Genomic DNA, 23,072 nt, shown 5'->3' on the forward strand with positions numbered 1-23,072 from the left:
CTGCAGGGGATTTTCCCGACCCAGGAATCAAACCCGGGTCTCCTGCATTGCAGGCAGATGATTTACCAACTGAGCTATGAGGGAAGCCCATGGACTAGAGCCTGGCAGACGTCTTTGTCCATGGAATTCTCAGGCAAGAATACTGGAGTGGATAGCCTTTCCCTTCTCCAGGGAATCGACCTGACCCTGGGATCAAATCTAGGTCTCCCGCATTGCAGGCAGATTCTTTACTGTCTGAGCCACCAGGGAAGCCCTAACATTTTTAGGGTGACATAACTTAACCCATAACAGGAGGCAACCTGCTTAGTCTGAGCCCTCTGCCTTTCCCACCTGTACAACTCTAGTGCTGGTGCTACATGGAGAGAGCCTGTGTAGCTGGAGTGGATACCATCCCCTCCACTGGCCTGAGCTTGACTTTAGGTACACCTGAGTCCTAAGAGCGTCCCCAGGGCTTTAAACTCCTGCCTTTCCCTAGAACCCACTTCTCACAGCAGCCACAGCACCCACAACCAGGATATACATATATCCTGGCCCATTACAGCGTTAAGTTCTCATTTCCTCTCTCATCCAAGTCATCCCTGGTATCTTTCACTCACACCCAGGCAGAGATAAGGTGAGGAGACTGTGGGTGGGAAGGTTTTTTGTGTGTTTTTTAAATTTTTATTTCTCTTTTGAGATTCATCTTACAAAGACCTAGACAGTCCCAGAATATTTTGGCCTATTTCACCCAGTGTTGGATGGCTCCTTACACTGAGTTCCCAAGATCTGGGGGGGAGACAGATTCTAAACCACCATTCAAGGAACTTCTGCCAGCGATCCCTTCTATGGGATTATCAACACAGAGGCAGAATGTGGTAAAATGGAGAAATATCAGACCAGAAGCATAAGTCTGAATGAAGTTCTATGACCACACACTACAGATGGGTCTTGTGATAGTGGTGGTGAGGTCATTTCTCCTCTCTAGCCTTCAGCTTTTCAAAAAATGTTAAGACTATTTCGACGTTGATGTTCTATGATTTCATAAAAGTCAATATTCTATGATCCCACAATAGGTCTCTAAGGACCGTTCCAAAGCTGACATTTCATGACTTTATAATGGAGAGTTAAGCTTTTTATGGTTGTTAAATGGAAGGAAAGAAGAGACACACTGCATTTCTCTGAGTCAGTTAATGTCTTTGGGGAATGATGTCACCTTTGAGCCTCAATTTTCAGATCTATAAAATACAGAACTAACAATAAGAACCTCATGAAGTGGTGGGAGCAACGGTGCTTGGAGAGATTTACCATTCGGTACAGAGTCAAACTGGAAACCTCTCCTAAGTTTCTATCAAACAGCTCTCAGAGCCCCAGCCGCGGTAGGCGCTAACTCACTGAGAAGGCTCGGGAAGGGGCGGGGCGAGGAGGTTGGCATTGTTCTTGCCCCGCCCCCGCCCCGCCCTAGATATCGCGAGAGGGCGGGCCCGCTCGGCATTAGCGGCGGCGTCGTTCCGGCGCTAGGCCGGCTTCTCTCCGCGGGCTACGGTTAGAGTGCCGGTGGTCAAGGGCTCGCGGAGGGCTGCCAGCCACGCGGCGTCGGCTAGACGCCAAGGCGTCCGAGTCGTTGTGTCGTGACAACAACTCTGGTGGCTGTCTCCGCGATAGCAGGTGCGGCCGCTTCAGCCCCAGGCGGGCTCGGCGGCTGCCTGGCGAGTTTCTGCTCGCGCCCAGCCCTTTCCTTCCTGAACTCGGCGCCAAGCAGCGACGCTGAGCCGACCGCCGGAGCAGCAGGCAATGGCGGCCTCGACGGCCTCGCACCGGCCCATCAAGGGGATCCTGAAGAACAAGAGCTCTACGACTTCCTCTGTGGTGTCCTCGGCCGAGCAGCCCGGCAAGAGTGTCGACGAAGAGCTGAGGTGAGAGCCGAGAGGGGCAGCCGCTCGTCCACCGGGTCAGCTTGGGAAGCCCCACCTTTCCCCCGGTGCCGTTGCAGACCCCAGCCGGACCAACCCCAGATCCCGAGCCCGAGCGCGGCCGGCGGGCGGGGCGGTTGCGTAGTTGCGGCCCCTGCGCGGCTCAGGTCTCCCTCCGCCGGCCAGGCTTAGGGGTGGAGTGATTATAAAGAAGGCAGGAGCTATGACGTTTATTGTGTGCTTGTGTGTGTGTGTGTTTAACATATACACATATATAATAATTTTAAAACATACATCAGGATCTTTAAGCTTTTGGAGATTGGGAATATTAAAGAATCAAATTGAAGTTGTAACGCTTCACCTGTTAAGCAGTTATTACTTCACTTCGTATACGAGTGTCTAAAATTCAGTAATTAAAGTGTATTTTCCTGGATTGGAAATCCTTTAAGATGCAGTCGTAGACTAATAAGAGACTACTCCGAAAAAGAGATTTATCCATTTTTCTAATTGCCCTTCTTCCACGGACATTCCTTTTTAGGTGAACATTATCGAAAGAAAAGCATCGTGCCACATTCACTCCCTTGGGTCCTGGTTTGTCATTATCTCTGCGTTAAAAGAAACAGACATTTCCCCAGATCTGTGTTTAATAGAAAGCTACTTATTGCTAATTATTTTTGAATCTGCAACAAGAATTTGAGTGCTTTCTAGTCTTTGTTCCTTTGAAAGACATATTTAAGCTCAGAACAGTTCAGAAAGTACCAAGTTAAAATGATGCCATGATAATTTAGTTGCTTTTGCATACTCGCAAATACGTATGTGAAAAGATGTTGACCTATAGTATTGTATGTGATAGTAAATGATTGGTAACAACCCAAGGTCCATTAAGAAGGACTAGTGAAATATTAATTATAGTACATTAATATAATGGGAAAATAGACCAGCCTTTTAAAAGAATGAAATAGATGTTAATGGCTCAAAGAAAGATACCCAAGGTGCAGTTCTTAGTAGGAAGAAAAAAAGATGGAAAACTGATAATATATAGTGTAAAATAAAACACTAGGTTAGAAGTCATAGAGGGGCTAGCATACAAGGACTCTTACATACTGGAAATAAGGCTTAAGAAAAGTAGTTGAAATCTGTGAAGTCATAAAGCTAAAATTAGGATGTTCCCAAAAACTTTGAATATTGGAACTAGGGCACACCTGTTTAAAAAGATCATTTTAGAGCTATAAAAGGAACTACAGTTTGGTGATGGTGAATTTATGAGGGTTTGTGTTGTCTTGAGGAAAACATGAAGTAAGATCATAGTTTAGAGTCGTGGCCTTTGGGGGTTGGAAAGGGCCTTCATTTGTCTAGCAACTCTCCTACTCCTGGGCGTTTGACTCTTATATTCTCCGACATGCAATTTTCCAACCTCTATTTGGGGTAAGCTGTTCCAGGTTGGGGGTTGTAATGGGACTGAAAAAACAGAATCTTACCAGACATAGCTGTAACAGGAAGACTAAGATAGTCTAGAAACCAAACTATGGAAGGCTCTTACATGACTTCAGGGTGTTCGGCAGCAGCACTGTGGTTCTCAGTGGCATTTAAATTATTTAGTTATTCTCCAGTGTGAGCTTCTTTCTGTTTGGCTACCAAGTAGCTGCTTAGATTTGCTTCTGTCTTTCCCTACTTCTATTTATTCTCAACCTTAGTCTGCTGTAATTTCTGATGGCCCCACTCTGTGTATTGGCATCTTTATATAATTGATTAGGATTTACCTTCCAAGTCCTGCCTGGAAAGCCACTTTACTAGACTGATTTACTTACACAGGGCTGCTCCTTCTCTAGGAGCTACTAACAGGGCAGATTCATTTAAGAGTGGCCTTTTTCAGGGCGGTTGGCTTTGACTTGTCTAAATTAGAAGGTTATAGTCCTATCTTCAAAGGGAGCTGCCAAGCCCTAATTGATTGAGGTTTATGATGTTTGGTTCTAAGTACTAAAAGGGATGGGTTTTCTCATGGTAAGTGTTGTATGACTATAAAAGAAATAAAGTAATTCTTTTGGTAATACAGTGTACATTGTTATTTATGTCACAGTTCATACAACCAATATTAGTGACTTTATGAGAGCCTCTTTGAATGCAAACAATGACAGTATAGTTGAACATATTTGAAACAAAGTTTTTGTAATGTTTAACTTTAATGACACCCAGTATTTTTCCTTTTGTTTATAAAGGACTGAAATAAATAGCTCTTTCAATTACAATGCACTTAAACTTCAGAAACTAAAAAAATATAGTGTAATGGTCTAGCTTTAAATGTTGGAACCAGAGTTTAAGGCAAAATAATCTCACATTAATTAATAAAAATGACCAGGAATTTAAGTCAGTTCTCAGTGTTCTGAGTAGTTATGTTCTGTAAGGTCACCGCAAACGCTGGGTTAGTTCATGATGAACTGTTAACTCCTAGAAGAAATATAAAAATAGGTTACTGTAAGCTGGTGGCCACAGCATTTTCATCACCTTTTAAAAATTTGTTTAAGGACACCTAATTTAATATATATTGATTCATTAACATTGGATACATGGCCAACAGCACTATAACTCATACCTGAATGAAGAAGTTTGTCTAACACATATTTTCTCCATAAAGCGCTTAACAGCTTTCATGGGCTTAGGAGCACTACATAGCAGTTAAGAACTATCATTGGGAGCCATTTTGAACAGGGAGTTCACCAAAAAAGCAAAAAACATGGCACTAAATAGGACTGTAAAAAGGACACATTTACAGTAAGAGAGCTGAAACAAGGTTTAATCTCAGCTAGGAACATGTGCATGTTCAGACTACTCAGATTTTTCCCACTCTATGCATGTGTGAAAGAGAGAAAGGTCCTCCAGTATTGATTTTGAAGTTACAGGTAAATTTTAGCGAGTAGGCAAATTTCCAAATACAGAATCCATGAATAACCATACCTTTTATTGGTGCCTTTATCATGTGAAATACAATGGTGGGTTCCCTTTTCTGCGCAAACCACTCCCCCACCCCATCAACTGTAAGAGGATATAACAACGTTTATGTAACACAAAGAGATGGTACTAAGGGGTTTTTAAGTCATAATTGAGATGTGCTATTTCAGTGGTCTCTAAACTTTTTGATTGTGCATCATTTATTAGGAAAAAAAATATGTTTCAAATATGTTTGTTTACAATTAGATAATATCTCAAGGTTCAAAGTATACTTAAAGTGAGGTTTATATACTGCCATATTTTACATAGTCTTCAGGACTCTCTTAATACAGTCCTTGTCAAACCATCTTTTTTTAATATCACAGTGCTGTTATTCTCTTATTCTTTATACTTTGCATTGGTACTATTATCTTCAACGAGTAGTTATTTCAGGTACCCCTTTCTGAGGGTTAGTTTAATTAAAACTGGATAGAATCTGTAAATCCACATAAAATTAGGCATAGATAATCTCAGTACACTGTAGCACACATCTAATGTTAAAATACCACTAGTTACACCACTGTCATCCCCATTATTGTGGAATTCCCATTCTTTCTGAATACCTTGAATATTGTAAACAACCTGTGAATGTCAGACATAACAGTTACAGTGAATAAGTACATGTACTTCATCAAAACAAGACATCATTGATTTTAAGATGTACCGTGATTTTATGTCACAGCAAGAAAAAAAAATGCTGCCAATTATAAGATGTCATCCATTTTAAGATACGTTTTGTTTTCAGAAATATTAAAGTGAGAAAAACATGCATTTGGGATTGTTGAAAATATAATGTTAAGTGTTACTAAATTTTGTCTTATTAGAAGTGTTTAAGGTTACTGATTAGTAATGGGGCCAGATTGCCTGGGTTCAGATCCTATTTACTACTTACTAGGTCTGTGACTTAAACAGTGAGTTATTCATTATAGTCCTGCCTAGTTTAATTATTAAATGAGTTACTAAATGTAAAATGTTTAACACAGTACTTCAAATGTTAGTCCTATTCTATTAAAAGTATAGAAACCTAATTTTCCATACTTACAGGATTGTGTACATAGCATGCTTTGGATTCACCGTGTTCAATTCAGATTCTGTAGTAGTCTTAGGTAATGTGGCAAGTTCTGCTTGGAAAGAGTGTGCTTAATTTCCTTTAACATAATTTTATGTAATCATACTTCAACTTTCTCATTTTCTACTTATAAAGGGATATTGAATATGGTCAGTGGCTCACTGACTAAAGTTTTCCAAAAGTGACCTTATATTTACTAATTGCTTTTATTGTTAAGTCTTTAATTGTTCAACCTTAAAGTATTGTACTTTGTCAACCTACAGAAGTTGAATCTTCATTTAAGAAAGAACCATTTTTTGAAATGTGGGCTTAAAGTTTAACACATTGAAGCAAAATCCTGCTTCCAAACTCGGATAAGCAACAAGAAGTATGTAGGTCTTTGTAACTGTAAGTGTTAGTCACTCAGTCGTGCCCGACTCTTTGAGACCCCATGGACCACAGCCCACCAGGCTCCTCTGTCCATGAGATTTTCCAGGCAAGGATACTGGAGTGGGTTGCCATTTCCTTCTCCAGGGGATCTTCCCAAGCCAGGGATCGAACCGTGGTCTCCTGCACTGCAGGCAGATACTTTACCCACTGAGTTACAAGGGAAGATTTGTAGGTCTTTGAGATGGCATCATATGAGTTATCAAAGTGAAAGTGAGAAGTGGTGACTTTTTCTGGTGCAGACTTAGGCTGCAGGGAAACCAGTCACCCAAGAGGGAGCAACTGAAACCAGCAGTGCTTTCACCCTTACAGCTGGTTTTCAGTGTGAGTGATTGTGCCCTTATTTTTTCTAAGTGGCATTAATGGCCCAGTGAAGGTCATAGGAATGGTTGTGGTAGTATTGGGAGTAAACTCAAATTTACTCCTTGGATTTTGTTGCTCAACTGATGTTAATTCTACCAAAACCTAAGAGGTGCTAATTCTGATATTTGTCCTCTTCGCAGTTTCTCCGACTTCATTACCTTCCTCCTAAGAATTTCCAACGTTCTTTGGAGCCTGTTGTTTTATGCCCTTATTTAAATTCATGGTTTTGCAAGATATTATTTCTCTGGATCTTGACAGTGTAAGGATTTCTTTTTCTCTTAGTATTGTGTTGAAGAAGTAGACTGAAGCTTTGGATATATAAAACTTTAATTCTGTTTACAGTAGAAAGTAAATAAAAAAAAAAGAAAGTAAATGGCAAGCAAAGTACAAAAAATTTGGGTTATATAACCCAACAAGGTGGGGTTTAAACCTTCTCATAAATTTGAGTGTGTTCTTTACATTTATGTAGCTATAAATAAATTAATGAGACTGTTTCCAGCAAATAGGCAAAGGATGCAAACAGTTCATACAAGGAAAGTAAAATAAGCATTTTTTTCATTATTTATTAGGTAATAAGCAGAGAAACCAGACATAAAGCAGTGTTTAAATATCAATTTATACCTGCTCAGGTGGGCAAAATACCCAGATACCCTGTCCTGGCAAAGTTTTAGTAATTATTTGGGGACATTACAAACAGTGCTCTCTTGAAAAAAAGGCTATGTGGCAACATAGAGTGATCTACAGAGCTCTACAGTTTAACCTAAATATGCTTGTCCCTAGTGAAGTGAAGGTGAAGTCGCTCAGTGGTGTCCAACTCTTTGCTACCCTGTGGACTGTAGCCCACCAGGCTCTTCCATCCATGGGATTCTCCAGGCAAGAATACTGGAGTGGGTTGCCATTTCATTACCCTAAAAATATCACTGAATAGAATATGCACAAACATTTCTGCTTTAAGTAGAAAGACATTGGATTCAATCTAAACATTTAACATTAGGAGAATAGTTTATTATTGAATATTAGGCATGTAATACTAAAAAGGTAAAGACTAGAAAATACAAGCAGCTTATTATGATAAAGTACATATACTGATGGAGGAGCTATTTTTATGTATACTATATGTACTGTTCTGTCTGTATATTTTTATATACTGTGATAGCTTGGGTATTTTTTCTTATGTTAATATGGAGTGGAAAGAATATACAGAAATCAAAATTGTTAGTGGATTAAGGTGCTAAGCTTGTGCTTATTAAATTTCATCCTTAATTTTAGGAAAATATTTCTTATATCCTACAGTTCTTTTCTTTAATCATTTATCTTACAGAACAGATTTACAGCATTTGAGGGGTAACTTTTCAACTGCAAGGGCCATATTCATTCTTCTAATGATAATAAAATTATTGTTTTTAATTAAATATTGCTAGCATTATTTCGGAGAAGGCAATGGCACCCCACTCCAGTACTCTTGCCTGGAAAATCCCATGGATGGAGGAGCCTGGAAGGCTACAGTCCATGGGGTCGCTGAGGGTTGGACATGACTGAGCAACTTCACTTTCACTTTTCATGTTCATGCATTGGAGAAGGAAATGGCAACCCACTCCAGTGTTCTTGCCTGGAGAATCTCAGGGACGGGAGAGTCTGGTGGGCTGCTGTCTATGGGGTTGCACAGAGGCAGACATGGCTGAAGCAACTTAGCAGCTGCATTATTTATTTTTACTTTGAGATTAGAACACACTTAACAAAGTCATTTTGTGTATGTTTATTTTTAAAATATTTTATTGTAATGTAGATACATCTGTCTCTGTTTCATCAACTACGCTAAAGCCTTTGACTGTATGGATCATGACAAACTGGAAAACTCTTAGAGAGATGGGAATACCAGACCATATCACCTGTCTCCTGAGAAACCTGTATACAGGTCAAGAAGCAACAGTTAGAACCCTGTATGGAACAACTGATTCGTTCAAGATCGAGAAAGGAGTACAACAGGGCTGTCTGCTGTCACACTATTTAACCTATACGCTGAGCACATGATGAGAAATGCTGGGGTGGATGAGTTACAAGGTGGAATCAAGATAGGTGAGAGACATATCAACAAACTCAGATACATGGATAGTACCACACTAATGGCAGAAAGCGAAGAGGAGCTAAAGAGCCTCTTGATGAGGGTGAAGGAGGAGAGTGAAAGAGCCAGCTTAAGACTAAATATTAAAAAAACTAAGATCACGGCACCCAGCCCCATTACTGCATGGCAAATAGAAGGGGAAAAGGTGGAAGTAGTGACAGATTTCCTCTTCTTGGGCTCCAAAATCACTGCGGATGGTGACTGCAGCCATGGAATGAGACGATTGCTTCCTGGCAGGAAAGTGATGACCAACCTAGACAGTGTTGAAAAGCAGATGGTTGTACAATAATATGAATGTACTTAATGCCACAGAACTGTACACTGAAAAATGGTTAAAATGGTGAATTTTGTAATATGTATATTTTACCACAATAAAAATAAGAAGGAAAAAAGTGCTTAGTCTTAAATGGGGACACTGTGGGCATTTTAGTGTAGAAAGCAAAAGAACGTAAAGTCAGGCTCACCTGCCATGAGAGGCCCATGTCATTTTTAAGGTGACTTAGAATATGAAGAAAATAATATGATACTAAAATTTTAAGTGTGTCATTCTTCAAGAGCATTTCAAGATCAGGTATTGGAAGATTTAGGAAAATTGAAAATATCTGCAGTAAAACGTCACCAATGTGGAACAAATATGGAAAGGATGATTTGAATCTGTGTAAAATCCACATTGTTTTTAAAGTAGTTTTAGTTTCAAGTATATAATCAAGTCATAAATTGTATATGTAACAATTTTGTTGACTTGCAGAGAGGTTGTTTTTGTCTTTTTTAATGAATAGATAAGGATTTGTAATTAAGGCATCATTGATCACCTTAGTAATTGCGCAAGTATTTTGTTGGATACTAATGAATATTCATAAAATACTTAGAAAGCATTTCTAGTTTTCATAAGTAGATTTATCTCAGGTGATCTGAATATACCATTTCTTAGCAAATTTAAAAAAAAGAAAATAAGATAAAATCTTAGAAAACTGAACTATAAGTTTATGTACAATCTAAATCTTCATTAATAGTATCTGAATTTAGTGAGATTTTCTCTGTAGTTTTATGTTCTGATTCTTTTGATTGTTATGGTGTTGGTAGTGGTTTAGTTGCTAAGTCGTATGTGACTCTTGCAACCCCACGGACTGTAGCCTGCCAGGTTCTTCTGTCCATGGGATTCTCCAGGCAAGAATGTTGGAGTGGGTTGCCGTTTCCTTCTCCATTGATTGTTATAGATACTGCTAAAAATAATTAGGCCGAGGAAAATAATTCCTGTTCTGTTTTTTTTTTCATCAAACTGTTAAAAATATATGATGGATCCAAAATCCTTAACTGTTGAGATCAAGCAATGTATAAATTCCAGTTTTTGTTGTTGTTCTATAGGCTAGATGAAGATGAAACATGTCATAATAGTTTTTATAAATGCCCAGTGAAGAACCTGAGTATTCCTGTATATCCACAGTTTCTGCATCCTGAGATTCAACCAACCATGGATCAAAAATATTCTAGAAAAAAAATTTCCAGAAAATTAAAAAAACCAAAACTTGAATATACTGTGTGCCAGCAGCTAGCTATTTATTTGCATAGTTTTTATATTGTATTTATGACTATTTATATTTATTAGGTATTATAAGTAATCTAGTAATGATATAATGTATATGGGAGGGTGTACGAGATTATCTGCAGATACTCTACCATGTTATAGAGGAGATTTGAGCATCCTTGGATTTTGGTATCCATGTGCATCCTGGAACCAATACCCCAAGGAACAACTGTGATGTGTTTTTAGTATGTGGACAGTACGTATTATATAAAATATTTACTTAAATTTTATTATAGTTACTTACAGCTTTTACCCAAATTAGTTTCTATTCCAAGAAAGATGTGAAAATAGAAGTTAGCAGTCAAATAGAAATTGAAATGTGAGATTTGAGTGTTTTTTTGTCTTTTACTACATTAAGGAAAATTAAAAAAAATTTTATTTTAGTAAAAAGTCCCAGAAGTGGGATGAAATGAACATCCTGGCGACCTATCATCCAGCAGACAAAGACTACGGTTTAATGAAGATAGACGAGCCCAGCACTCCTTACCACAGGTAGTGTTTGTGCACAGCATTCCTTTTCTCGGTTGTTTTTTTTTTTTTTTTTTGTTACTGGAACACTAATTAATAACCCACCTGCGTATTTTTGTGTAATAATATAAATAACATGGAACTTCATGAAATCCATTTTTTATGTTACAGTTGTAGTATTAGATGTATATTTATTGCGCCTCAGTCGTCCCTAGCTGCTAATGATATGCTAAGATTAGTGACTTCTGCCTTCCTTAAAGTAATCTATTTGTAAAAAGGAAGATGAGAGTTGGGCTTGTTTGCTTCTTAAGTAGATAGCAGGGCCTTATTCATTCTCTTTGCAGAAAAAGGATAATTTCACAGATGGTTAACTCTTTTTTAACCCATGCAGAAAAAAAGTGGACATTATTGCTATCTCATGTCCTTATTTTTTAACTTAAACGATATTGTAGTTCATATAATTGCATTGGACTTGTTAGTTTTGAGTCTTCCAGAATTTTTTTTAATGAATATTAAAATGAAAGTGTGTGGCTGTAGTAAGTATGAAGACTAATGCACCAGTAAACATAATGGGTTTCTAAATAAGTTAGAAATACCTAATTCAGATCATGCCTAGATTGTATAGAAAAAAGATTTTCAGGACTGAAATATTTATGTTTGTCACTGAAGTAAGACGACAGAAATCCAGAAGTCGCTATTAAAACAGAGTTAGAGGGACTTCCCTGGTGGTCCAGTGGCTAAGACTCTGCGCTCCTAACGCAGGGGGCCCAGGTTTGATCCCTAGTTAGGGAACTAGATCTCACATGCTACAACTAAGACCTGGTGCAGCCAAATAAATAGATAAATTTTAAAAAAATAGAGTTAAATTCTGTTTTAAATCAGTGGATGAAACTTTGGAAGATAAAATGAAATAATAAATTGATGATAGCAAAAACAGTAAAGACGAATAAACATGAAGATTGTGATGAAGGGAGGACATAATAAAATAGGAGTACAGATTCAGAAACAATAAATCTTGAAGGAAGAAACAGACATATCATTTATGAAAGTGATCCTCCTAATTTGCTCCTAATTACAGATGTATACTTTAAAACATATCTTGAGTTTCATTGTACCAGAATCCAAAGTCAGTGCTTTCTTCCTTTTCAGTAAAGGTAGTAGACATCCCTTATCTGTGTTGCTTGGAGATACATATCCTAAAAAAATTAAGATCGAACATGATTAAAAAAAAAAAAACAGCTTGTAGCCATTATTTTAAAACTGTTTATATTTGTTTAAATAATAAAGATAACCATTTTTTTTGCCATTAAGTGGAGAACAGATTTTTCATTAGAAAGTAGATTGGGAAAGCTAAATAACTTTTAAACTTCCTAGGTCTTAGGATCTAATTTTGTTATTTTACTTAACCTGTATCTGGGTAGATCATTTGTGTCTTATCTTCAGTGAAAGGAAAAGTGTTAATTGCTTGGTCATGTCCAACTCTTTATGACATGTGGACGACACGTGGACTGTAGCCCACCAGACTCCTTTGTCCATGAAATTCTCCAGGCAAGAATACTGAAGTGGGTAGCCATTTCTTTCTCCAGGGGATATTTCTGATCCAGGGATCGAACTCGGTCTCCTTCATTGCACGCAGATTCTTTACTGTCTGAGCCACCAGGGAAGCCAGGTTAATGTATAAATACATATTCTAAAACCACATGGGATTTCTTTTGCATTAATTGTTCCCTCCTACTGTATAGAATAATTGAAATGTTGATTTCTTTTTTTCCCAGATGATTTGTTTTCAAAATTTATTTTCATGATTGTAGTAGTTTGTTTTTTTTTAATTATTTGAAGGCTTTTCTTGATTGGTGCTATACTTTTAAGTATTTGCATTGAATAGAAACAATTTAAAATTAAACTTCAAAGATGACAACAGAGCCATAAATATATTGATACTCTGGTCAGTAGAATTATGTTCTCTACCTTGTTTTCCTGCTTAAAAAATTATAGCTCAAGTATTAATTTATAATGTTTGTCATCTTAGTATGGTGGCTGATGATGAAGATGCATTGAGTGATTCAGAAACCACTGAAGCCCTGACCCCAGATATCTTAGCTCGGAAGTAAGTATTGATAACTATAAAGCATTTTCCACAACTGTAAAGCTGTGTTTAATTTTGCAGAGTTAAAGACATTTTACTTTACTTGTAGAAGTGTAAATAAAGAGCATATGCTAAATGAATTAAGTTTTATCTGGATTTTTCATAGCAACCTATATAGTCTTATTTCTAGGTTAAAATCAAAGTATGTAGATGAGTACCAGAAGCTGTACACAGATTCCCTATGTTGATTTCCTGCATAGAGGTTTTTTGTTTTTTTAATATCCTGCCACCTGGGTATTGAAGATACAAGTGAGATAGGTAAAAATAAGTTGAATTCCTAAAAATGTTCTATTCCTTCGCTGTTCATAGACTTCTCTCCACTTTTCTTGTTGTTTATTGTTTTCTATACCTATTACCATTCTCTGGCTTTTTTTCCCCCTCATCAGGTTATGGCTAGCATACTAATGTTCTTTAGGTGCTTTTATGAGACTCAAAAGTTGAATAAGACACTCAACTAATACCAGTTCAGTTCAGTTCAGTTGCTTAGTCGTGTCCAACTCTTTGCGACCCCATGAATCGCAGCATGCCAGGCCTCCCTGTCCATCACCATCTCCCGGAGTTCACTCAGACTCATATCCATCCAGTTGGTGATGCCATCCAGCCATCTCATCCTCTGTCGTCCCCTTCTCCTCCTGCCCCCAATCCCTCCCAGCATCAGAGTCTTTTTCCAATGAGTCCACTCTTCGCATGAGGTGGCCAAAGTACTGGAGCTTCAGCTTTAGCATCAGTCCTTCCAAAGAAATCCCAGGGTTGATCTCCTTCAAAATGGACTGGTTGGATCTCCTTGCAGTCCAAGGGACTCTCAAGAGTCTTCTCCAACACCACTGTTCAAAAGCATCAATTCTTCGGCGCTCAACCTTCTTCACAGTCCAACTCTCACATCCATACACGACCACAGGAAAAACCATAGCCTTGACTAGACGGACCTTAGTCGGCAAAGTAATGTCTCTGCTTTTGAATATGCTATCTAGATTGGTCATAGCTTTTCTTCCAAGGAGTAAGTGTCTTTTAATTTCATGGCTGCAGTCACCATCTGCAGTGATTTTGGAGCCCCCAAAAATAAAGTCTGACACTGTTTCCACTGTTTCCCCATCTATTTCCCATGAAGTAATGGGACCGGATGCCATGATCTTCGTTTTCTGAATGTTGAGCTTTAAGCCAACTTTTTTGCTCTTCTCTTTCACTTTCATCAAGAGGCTTTTTAGTTCCTCTTCACTTTCTGCCATAAGGGTGGTGTCATCTGCATATCTGAGGTTATTGATATTTCTCCCGGTAATCTTGATTCCAGCTTGTGTTTCTTCCAGTCCAGCGTTTCTCATGATGTACTCAACTAATATAAGACAGTCATAATGTTGATTTCTTTGTAAATTATTATTATATAGATTAACTGCTGCTGCTGCTGAAAGCTTGGAACCAAAGTATCGAGTTCGTGAACAAGAGAGCAGTGGAGATGAGGATAGTGACCTCTCACCTGAAGAGCGAGGTAGTTTATTTCTTTAACTCAGATTCTACTCGTGTGGGTTTAGTTGTATATCAGCTTTGTCCCCCCTCATTTCAAGAAAATACTGCCATCTCTGAAGTGACTACTAGTGTTTCTTTGTACTAAGCATCTATACTAGGTAGATGCTCAGTAAATGTTTATTAAGTTAATGCATTTAGTCATTGAGTATTTGGATAATCTTAAACTGGATCACAGTAAGAGCTAATTGCTTGTAGTTTTTTCTGTATCAAGACAGTGGTGAAGTTTACCAGATGAATCAGACTTTTTTAATTAGGTCCCATTGAACAAAAAGAACAGTAATGTCATAGGAAAGGAGATAAAAATAGTCCTGTCAACATTGATGAAAAAGGCTCTTTTAGTCCATATGGTGCATACACAGGTAAGCATTGCTACCTATTCATGTTCCCTGTTTTTAGAAGTATTAATGCTTATCTGTGGAGGTAAGCAAGATGTTTCACTTTGTTGCTTTTTGTAATTTTGAAGCATGTGAACGTATGACCTCAAGAATTGCATATATAATTTGTTTTCAATTATTCTTAAAAGGAAAACCAAGCCTATCTATAGGGTGAAAGATGCATGAAAAAAAGAAAAAACTCTTAAAAAAAAGAAAGATTAATACTTGAAGCCTTGAAATGTGGAAACTATCTGTACTATAAAGAAGTTTAGAAACTCTAGAATTAAGATTGCAAATATTTGCTAGTTAACTGTCAGGATTTTTGTCATGCAGCTACAAAGGTAAAATTGGCTATTCCATTCTGTCATATTTAGAATGTAGTTTATTGAACTGAACAATCTGAGCCAAAAAAATAAAAGCCAGCAGCAATAGTCTGAGCCTAATTGCTATGCAAAAGAAAAAATTATATTGATGATACTATCTATCTTCTGCCCTTGGTGACTTCCTATTTTCTGAAAATATACCCCATGAGGCCCTTGAAAAGAGTTTTCAGATAGAAAATGTTCCTTGAGCTTGTTAATTCCTTATTCTCTGAAAACATGATGTATTGAGAACTAAATTTTTTTATTCCATCACCACTTTTCATTAAGGAATTTTCCCCTCAAATTATAGTTCCATGAGTTAACCAGCAGGGGGACCATTTTCCTAGTTAAAGTTTGCACAAGTTTTTCAAGTTCCCAGTAGCAGAATTACTGATACAGGTGTTTTGGTTTTTTTGATACAGGTGTTTTTAATGCTTTTAAACAAGTGATGTGTCTGAACATCCTTGTTTATGTAAAACATTCTCAGAAGATTTTATCTTGTAACTAGTTGCATAACAATTAAAATATTGGCTATGGAATCAGATAAATCAAAGTTTATACTCCAAGTATGTCACTTATCTCATTTGCTTAATTTCTCTGACCCTCAGAAATGATCCTCATTTCTAAATTGGAGGCTTTAAAATATTTTGATTCATTAAATGAAATAAAGAATTTAAAGCACTTAGCACTGGTTCTGACATATTGTTAGTACACAGGAAATACTAATTTTTAATAAAATAATTGGTATATTCTGCATTATATTTTGGAAAACAATAAAGGAAAATATTAACAGGATAATTTACTTGTCAGGTTTAGTGGATAGTTGATTATCATTATAGCCAGGCCTGAAACCTTAAAATTTTTGTTTTGTACTCTTGTATTATGTTGCTCTGCCATACAAAGATATTCAAAGAAGGTTGAGACCACTTGTATTAGCAGCTTTCTATAGAATGAATACATAAATCATGTAATAAATTTTGAGTATTCCAAAATGAAAAATATCTCTAAGAAGCAAAACCCAAGTTTAACATCTCTTAGAATTATGCATAGTTGACCCTTGAACAACATGGGTTTGTTCCGTGCAGGTCCAGTTACACTAAGTACCTAATACAGTGCTAGACAATCTGGTTGAATGCACAGATGCAAAGCTGCAGACATGAAAGGACAGCTGTAAGGTTAAATGTGGATTTCAACTGTGAGGAGAGTAGGTGCTCCTAACCCCCACATTTTTCAAGGGTTGCCTGTATATTACATCATAAAAAACAATGAAAATACAAAGGGGGAAATCAGAAACCTTTCACCAAGCTAGGGGATTAAGTTATAACTCATTACTTAATAACCTTTTAAAATTATGTAGTAAATCTGCTGTGTATGTGGCAGAATTTTACTGTATCTTCGTATAGTTTATTGTCTAAACTCTAGATCATTTTAAGAGTGAAAGGGTCACTGTTCTAGTTCCACTAGACAATAGGCATAAACTGAGCTTCCTGGGATATGGCCATTCTGACTATATAGTGAGAAAACAACATATGCAACCAAATATGATTCATCTTTATAAAATATACATTTTTAGAAAATAAAATTATAAAATGTTAGTGATTATTTAAGGAAGTGGATGTGTTTTAAGATTGTACCATTAAAAAAAAAATTTTGCTTTCCGAGTTACATTAAAGAGAACATGTGTTACTTTGTACTGAGAAAAAGTCTTACCTTTTTAGTGAATATATCTGGTAATGGAGGCATTTAGAACCAATTTTTGTTGTTTTTTAGTATTGGCTTTTACATTGTCTAAAAGTCATCACTAAAAATTTAGTCATAAGAATTTGGTCTTTTATTGATTTTTTTAAAAAATTTTACTTTCTTCTAAAATATGATACTCTCAGAGAGTAAAATCAGAAAAGTAACTTAGAAAAGAAGATGCCTGGCAAGATCTTGGTAATTTGAAACAAATGTTTATGGGATAATGATAAGACGGATATTGATTTGAGAACTTTCCTCTCCCAACCCAAATAGAGGCTGAAAAGTATTTGATCAGTAGTGACATGAACTGTAAATACCTGTTTTTAAGACATAAATAAGTGTAGGTGATAAAAACTTGGAGTGACTTGCCTGATGGTCCAGTGGTTAAGACTCCATACTTCCACTGTAGGAGTTGAAGATTTGAGAGGGAATTAGAGGACATTTAGAAAGTACTTTGAATAGCCTTATTTTAAGAGATTTCTCTTATGCTTTTTTGGCATTAAAATATATTTATGAATACGCTAATAAACCTATGGTGAGTGAATTTTAATGCTCTTTACAAAATGAACAGTGGCAATTTTATGTCAATCCCTTTTTTGTTTTTTAATTTACAGGTCTAAGAAATTCTAAAATATTTCTTGATAAACAATAGATCTTTAAAGTGCTATTGATAAAATATGGTTGGTTGTGTTGATTTACAGCTATTTTATGCTTCTGTGATGACTTCATGGGCAATAAACATTTTTAAAGGAGATTTTTCTTAATTGTAAAAATAGAAAGTTTGAGAATACTAAAATCACCCCATAATTCCTTGATCCAGAATTAATGACTGTTAATTGCTGAGTCTTATTTTGTATGTGTATAGGCACATGTGCATGCATGCAGGCTTTGTACATAGTATATGTATATGGTATTATAGTTTTCCTTTATCCCATTCAACTCTGTCTGGAGAATTTTCCTGTATCTTTAAGTTTCCTTCACAAATATAACTACTGATACCTCTTAGTCTCCCATTAAGATGGACATATGAACCATCTAAGGCAAAGGTTGGTAAACTTTTTCTGTAAAGAGCCAGACAGTAAATATTTTAGATTTTGAGGGCCATATGGTCTCTAGTGCAGCTACTCAACTCTGCTACTAAATACAAAAGTATATTTAAGCATTACAAAAACAAATGAGTGTGACTATGTTCCAATAATATCAATACTTTACTTACCAGATAGACACAGGCTGTAGTTTGCCAGTCTTTGAGCTAAAGACTTCCTATGCCTACTTTTTTCTTTTAATCTTGTAGAAAAAAAGCGACAGTTTGAAATGAAAAGGAAGCTTCACTACAATGAAGGACTGAATATCAAGTTAGCTAGACAGTTAATCTCAAAAGACCTAAATGATGAGGAGGAGGATGAAGAAATGTCAGAGACTGCAGCTGGAGAAAGCATGAATATGGAAGAATCAAGTCAAGGTTAGATGTTTTGAAAGTATCACTGAGACACTTGTGATCCTTTGTGCCTAAGTAATATATTTTATTTTGCTTGAAACTTCGAAGAACCTCAGAAAATTTTGCTATAATTTACTTTTTATGCCAAAAGCTTAGAAAACTTCAACCCCTATGGGCCAGTTTGAAAATAATGTTTTTATGCTCAAGTTGTCTTAAGTACATAGGTTGTGCTGTATGTCTATGTTGTTTGGTCTACTGGCTTCAAGCGGTGATGTCTATCTTCATATTAAGATATACTTTATTTTTAATGTTTTAGATCATATTTTATTTGTTGTAACAATGTCAGTTAAAGTTAAAACTTTTAAAAGAAACAGGTTTTTAACATGGAAGATCTGTTTTGACATCCCTTCAGGTATAAAGTATGTCATATCCTTCCAGTGTTGACTCTTGACTGTTGGGTTGACAAGTTATTGGCCAGTTTTTGTTTGTTTTGTTTTTAAGTCTCAAACAACCTGCCTCTGCAGCCTACCAACTCTTGATCAATCATTATAAATCTGTTTTTATTTATTTTTAATAAACTTATTCTGGCATTCAACAAAGATGAATCTTCTATACCATTAATGCAGATTTTATGCCCATATGCCTAGTCTGTACTGCAGACTGGTACTTTTGAGTGAAGATGTAACTTACTTTTATGTGTTGTGCCTTAGATGGTTAAATCTTAAGAAAATAAATAGTTATTATAGTGTTGGTGAGCATATGAAATGTAAGTGATTTTTATGGAAGAACCTGAAGACTGTGTCTCATTATAACATCAAGATTACAGTATTTTTTTGTTACTCCATGTTATGCTTTTGCTTTTGTTTGTTTCCTTTCGATTAGCACTTCCTTTTGATTTTATTCATCATATTCTGTTAGCTTGTATTTAATGTGAACAAACTCTATCTTAAGTGATTATTGCTATATATCTCTCTTTACTCTCTTTTTAAATTTATTATCTATTTTTAGGTTACCTATTTTTGTATCTTGGTGATTTCTTTTGTTGTATTCAGCATAAACATTCCTTTGGTTATAACTTTTCATCAGTTTCTACTCCGACTTTCAATATCCATTTGTAGCAGCTCTAACAGAGCACTGGGAATACCCCTCATTTGCTATTGGAAATTTGTGCTGGCACTGCTGTGCCAACAGTTAAAGGGATTTCTTTTTTAAGCCACAGCTCTTGAAAAATAACTTTGGCCTTTGTCTGTGGTATATTTAAGGAAATATTTTGCCATTTTTATATTGTAAATGCAAATCTTTTATAACTTTGAATAATTGAGTTGTCATAAACTCTTAGCTTTCCATTTGTGACTTACTCACAGAAGTGTTCAGTGTGAAACCTATTTGTCCTACCACTAAGCAGATACACCTATTCTGCTCTTTAGACTAGTACAGGGTATGCAGATTCTTTCATATTGTTCAGTCTGCATGAACTATGTCTTACTTGTTTTTTAGATTTTTTTTCCATTCATTTATCATCTATAGCAGTGGAAGGGAACTTTAGCTCAGGTGGTTCCAAGTTTGGCAATACTCAACAAACAAATGATGTTGCTATTTTTTCTTATATCATTGCAGGATCTGCTACAAGTGACCAACTGCAAAACAAATCACAGAGTTCATAGAAGAGATTTTTTTCAACACAGTAATTGTCAAATACAAACTCTGTTACTATAATATACTGCTTCTTGTTCTCTACAATTCATGACTTAAGTACCAAAATACGTACCAGTTATTATATATTGCCAAGAATTAAATAACTTAAGAGACTAATTAGACTGAAAATGCCTAATTGATACATATATTCTTGTGCCTAGTACTTCACCACAAATACAACATAATGTCATCCAAAACTACGTTACTTTTGTAAGAACACTGGTTAATTTGTATAAGATATATAGCTTTTTATGCTTTAGAAATTAATATCTTTTGGGGAGGGAGAGGGGATCTAATTTATTTTCTTCACTTCTAGATGTGATAGCTCTTATAAAAAGTTGAGTTTTTAAAAAATCAAAATCCAGTTAGAACAGCAGATCATTTAGGCTGATAAATATATTCAGTCTGAAAAGTATTTTAACACGTGTCTTCAACTTGTGTGTTTAATTGAAAAGGAGTACGTTATGAGTTACTGTTGCATTTTCTGGCATACTACCTTTAAAATTCCTGTTGAGTTTCTTTTATGTTTACAAGGAAAGGATTAAACTTTTTCTCATCAAAACTAGTTTTTTTCCATAAATAAATTGTCAGGTTAAATTTGCACTAACGTCTGCTCTTTTTTGTACACTCCATGGGCAGACTTCAGATCAGTCTCTGAATAAATATAATTCTAATATAGTTTCAGCATTCCCTTTATATACCTGTGTAAAACTCCTGCCTTTGTCTCTTACTCCTTTCCACACATACGCACAGAATTCTTTACCTTTATAAAGGATCGTAAAGATTGTGACATTGGAAACTTTTCCTTTTCTCATGTACTCTGTCATTTGCTGCAACAATGAAAATCTTACTTTGACTATTAATGCTATTCATTCTTCTAATACATGGAGAAAATGAATAGCATCGGTACTTAACAGGAAATACAATTCAGCTGCAGAATTTTCTACATGTCTCTGACTTACAGCTTGCTAATTAAAGTGCTATTATTAGTTTATTGTTTGACTTAATTAGACCTTAGAAAACAACTGAGGTTTTTTTGCATGATGAGAGAATTGTGTGTAACCAGTGATATGATAGTTCCTGAATGTATAAACAGAATTCTGAACACTTTTTAATTTAAATGCTTAAAAATAGTTCCTGCTTTAAGGGAATATGATAATGTATACTATGACAAATGTTCTTTATTCTTCTAACACAATAAGATTTGGACTTTTTCCCCCTAAAATGAAGTGCAGTTCCTGTGTATCTTAGTTTACATTTCTAGTCAATTATTTGTATTTTAATTTTTTGTTAGTACCGAAAGAATCCATTACATGAGCAGACTTTTTAAGTAATTTCTGTATATTGTATATTTGAATTGGCTTTTATTGAGCAGCTTATCTCCCACTTACAAGCTTATGGAAATATCAAATGTCAAAATAAGTAAAAAGTAGGAGATTTACTGTTAGAAGAATGTTTTTGTTAGTTTGGATGTCTTCTTTTTTAATGGAATCTAATCAGTACTTCTGAACTGCAGGTATAGTATTCTAACTAAAACATATAAGCTAGTAGTACCACTGATTTATAAATTAAACAGTGTTTATCCCTACTTTCTGAATTTAGAATATTGAGGTATTCTTCTCTGTTTAAACTTGTCTGGGAGTATTTAAACGTATACATATATGTGTATATATGTTCATGCACACAGATCTCTGTTTTTGGTTTTCTCATTTCAAGTTCTTAGGAAGTATTCATGTGCTCTTTATTTGTAGAAATAGCTGCTATACAGTGAAGAACAGGTAGGAACTTTAACAACTGATCCTTTTGGTGTTTTCTACAAATTATTTGTTGAAACTTCAATCACAGGCAAACTTGCATTTCTGGTTTCCAGAAATAGATAGTTATCTCAGAGGAATAAGACATGGCAAATAGCATGCTCAGTAGAATTTTAGGTAATCGAATGTGACTGAGTAAAATTGTTATCATTGTCATGAGTTTCTAATTGATGTGGTATTGAATTATACAAAACATGAACCTTTATGACTCAAGTTATATTTTCCTTTGGAGAAAGTTATCTGTCAGTGTTCAGTTCTAGCCAAAGTAGATTTTACTTTCAGTTTTTTAATCATTATCTCTTCTCTGCTTAACCCTTGATGTCATCTTTTCTGTGTATTCATTTTTCAGTCTGAAATTCAGCAGTGATGCTCTTTAAAAACTGAGACATAAAATGGTATAAATGGATCGTTAAAAATAACTTCAAATTGAAGATTAAAGCAAAGTGCCATTTTCCCCTAGACTTTCATTTTGTTTACATTTTTTCCTCTTAACATTAGTACACTGAACATATTGTAATAAAATACAGTCATATGACAATTGCTTGTGTGTGGATTTTATTTTCTTGCTACCCAGGTCTTGTGTTCTATTACTAAGTGTTCTGGATACCAAAAGAGGACCTTGGACTACACTGTGGTAGAGTGATTTGTTTAGTTGCCCAGCATTGTGCTTGGTGTCTTAAGATATAATCCTCAAAACAACCATGCAGAACAGATATCTTACTAAGTGAGGAAAATATTCTTGGCCAGATTCTTTGGTTTCAGTGTTTCATACATGCCAAATGACAGGGTATAACTAAATTTCATACTCTCTATTCATGCCTTTTTAGGTGTAGAAATTCCCTCATTTTTGAAGTTGTACCTTATGAGTAAACTTCATTTGGATCATTGATACACATCGTGTGCTTTAGGAGTAACATTTTTCAAGGGTTTAGTTTGAGTTTTTATATTACTTTAATCAGAAGAAATTTGGAAATTTTATTTGAGGTTTACATACCATTTAGGAAAAATCTTAAAAGCACAATTATACAGTGGTGGGAGATGTGCAGATGCATGTGATTAGGTTGTATTCCACAAG

The 23,072-nt window shown here is 35.9% G+C and overlaps 1 protein-coding gene and 1 non-coding gene across 4 annotated transcripts; both read left to right on the top strand.

Moving 5' to 3' along the window:
• Positions 1-1,498: 1,498 nt before the first annotated feature.
• PPP1R2 (protein phosphatase 1 regulatory inhibitor subunit 2) lies at positions 1,499-22,487 on the top strand. 3 transcript variants are annotated; one of them, XM_068971573.1, is made up of 6 exons: positions 1,499-1,892; positions 10,824-10,931; positions 12,937-13,014; positions 14,436-14,539; positions 18,345-18,512; positions 20,106-22,487. In XM_068971573.1, the coding sequence occupies exons 1-6, from the start codon at positions 1,771-1,773 to the stop codon at positions 20,150-20,152; spliced, it is 627 nt and encodes a 208-aa protein (XP_068827674.1). In that variant the 5' UTR covers positions 1,499-1,770; the 3' UTR covers positions 20,153-22,487. The 3 variants fall into 3 exon arrangements, with proteins under 3 accessions (XP_068827674.1, XP_068827667.1, XP_068827680.1); XM_068971566.1 differs by having other exon boundaries at positions 14,436-14,536; XM_068971579.1 differs by lacking the exon at positions 12,937-13,014 and having other exon boundaries at positions 14,436-14,536.
• TRNAR-CCU (transfer RNA arginine (anticodon CCU)) lies at positions 11,627-11,699 on the top strand. Its single transcript has one exon. It is a non-coding gene; the product is annotated as a tRNA-Arg (tRNA).
• Positions 22,488-23,072: the final 585 nt, after the last annotated feature.

The sequence above is a fragment of the Capricornis sumatraensis genome, chromosome 1 (genome assembly GCF_032405125.1).
Source record: "Capricornis sumatraensis isolate serow.1 chromosome 1, serow.2, whole genome shotgun sequence".
Classification (NCBI taxonomy): Eukaryota; Metazoa; Chordata; class Mammalia; order Artiodactyla; family Bovidae; genus Capricornis; species Capricornis sumatraensis.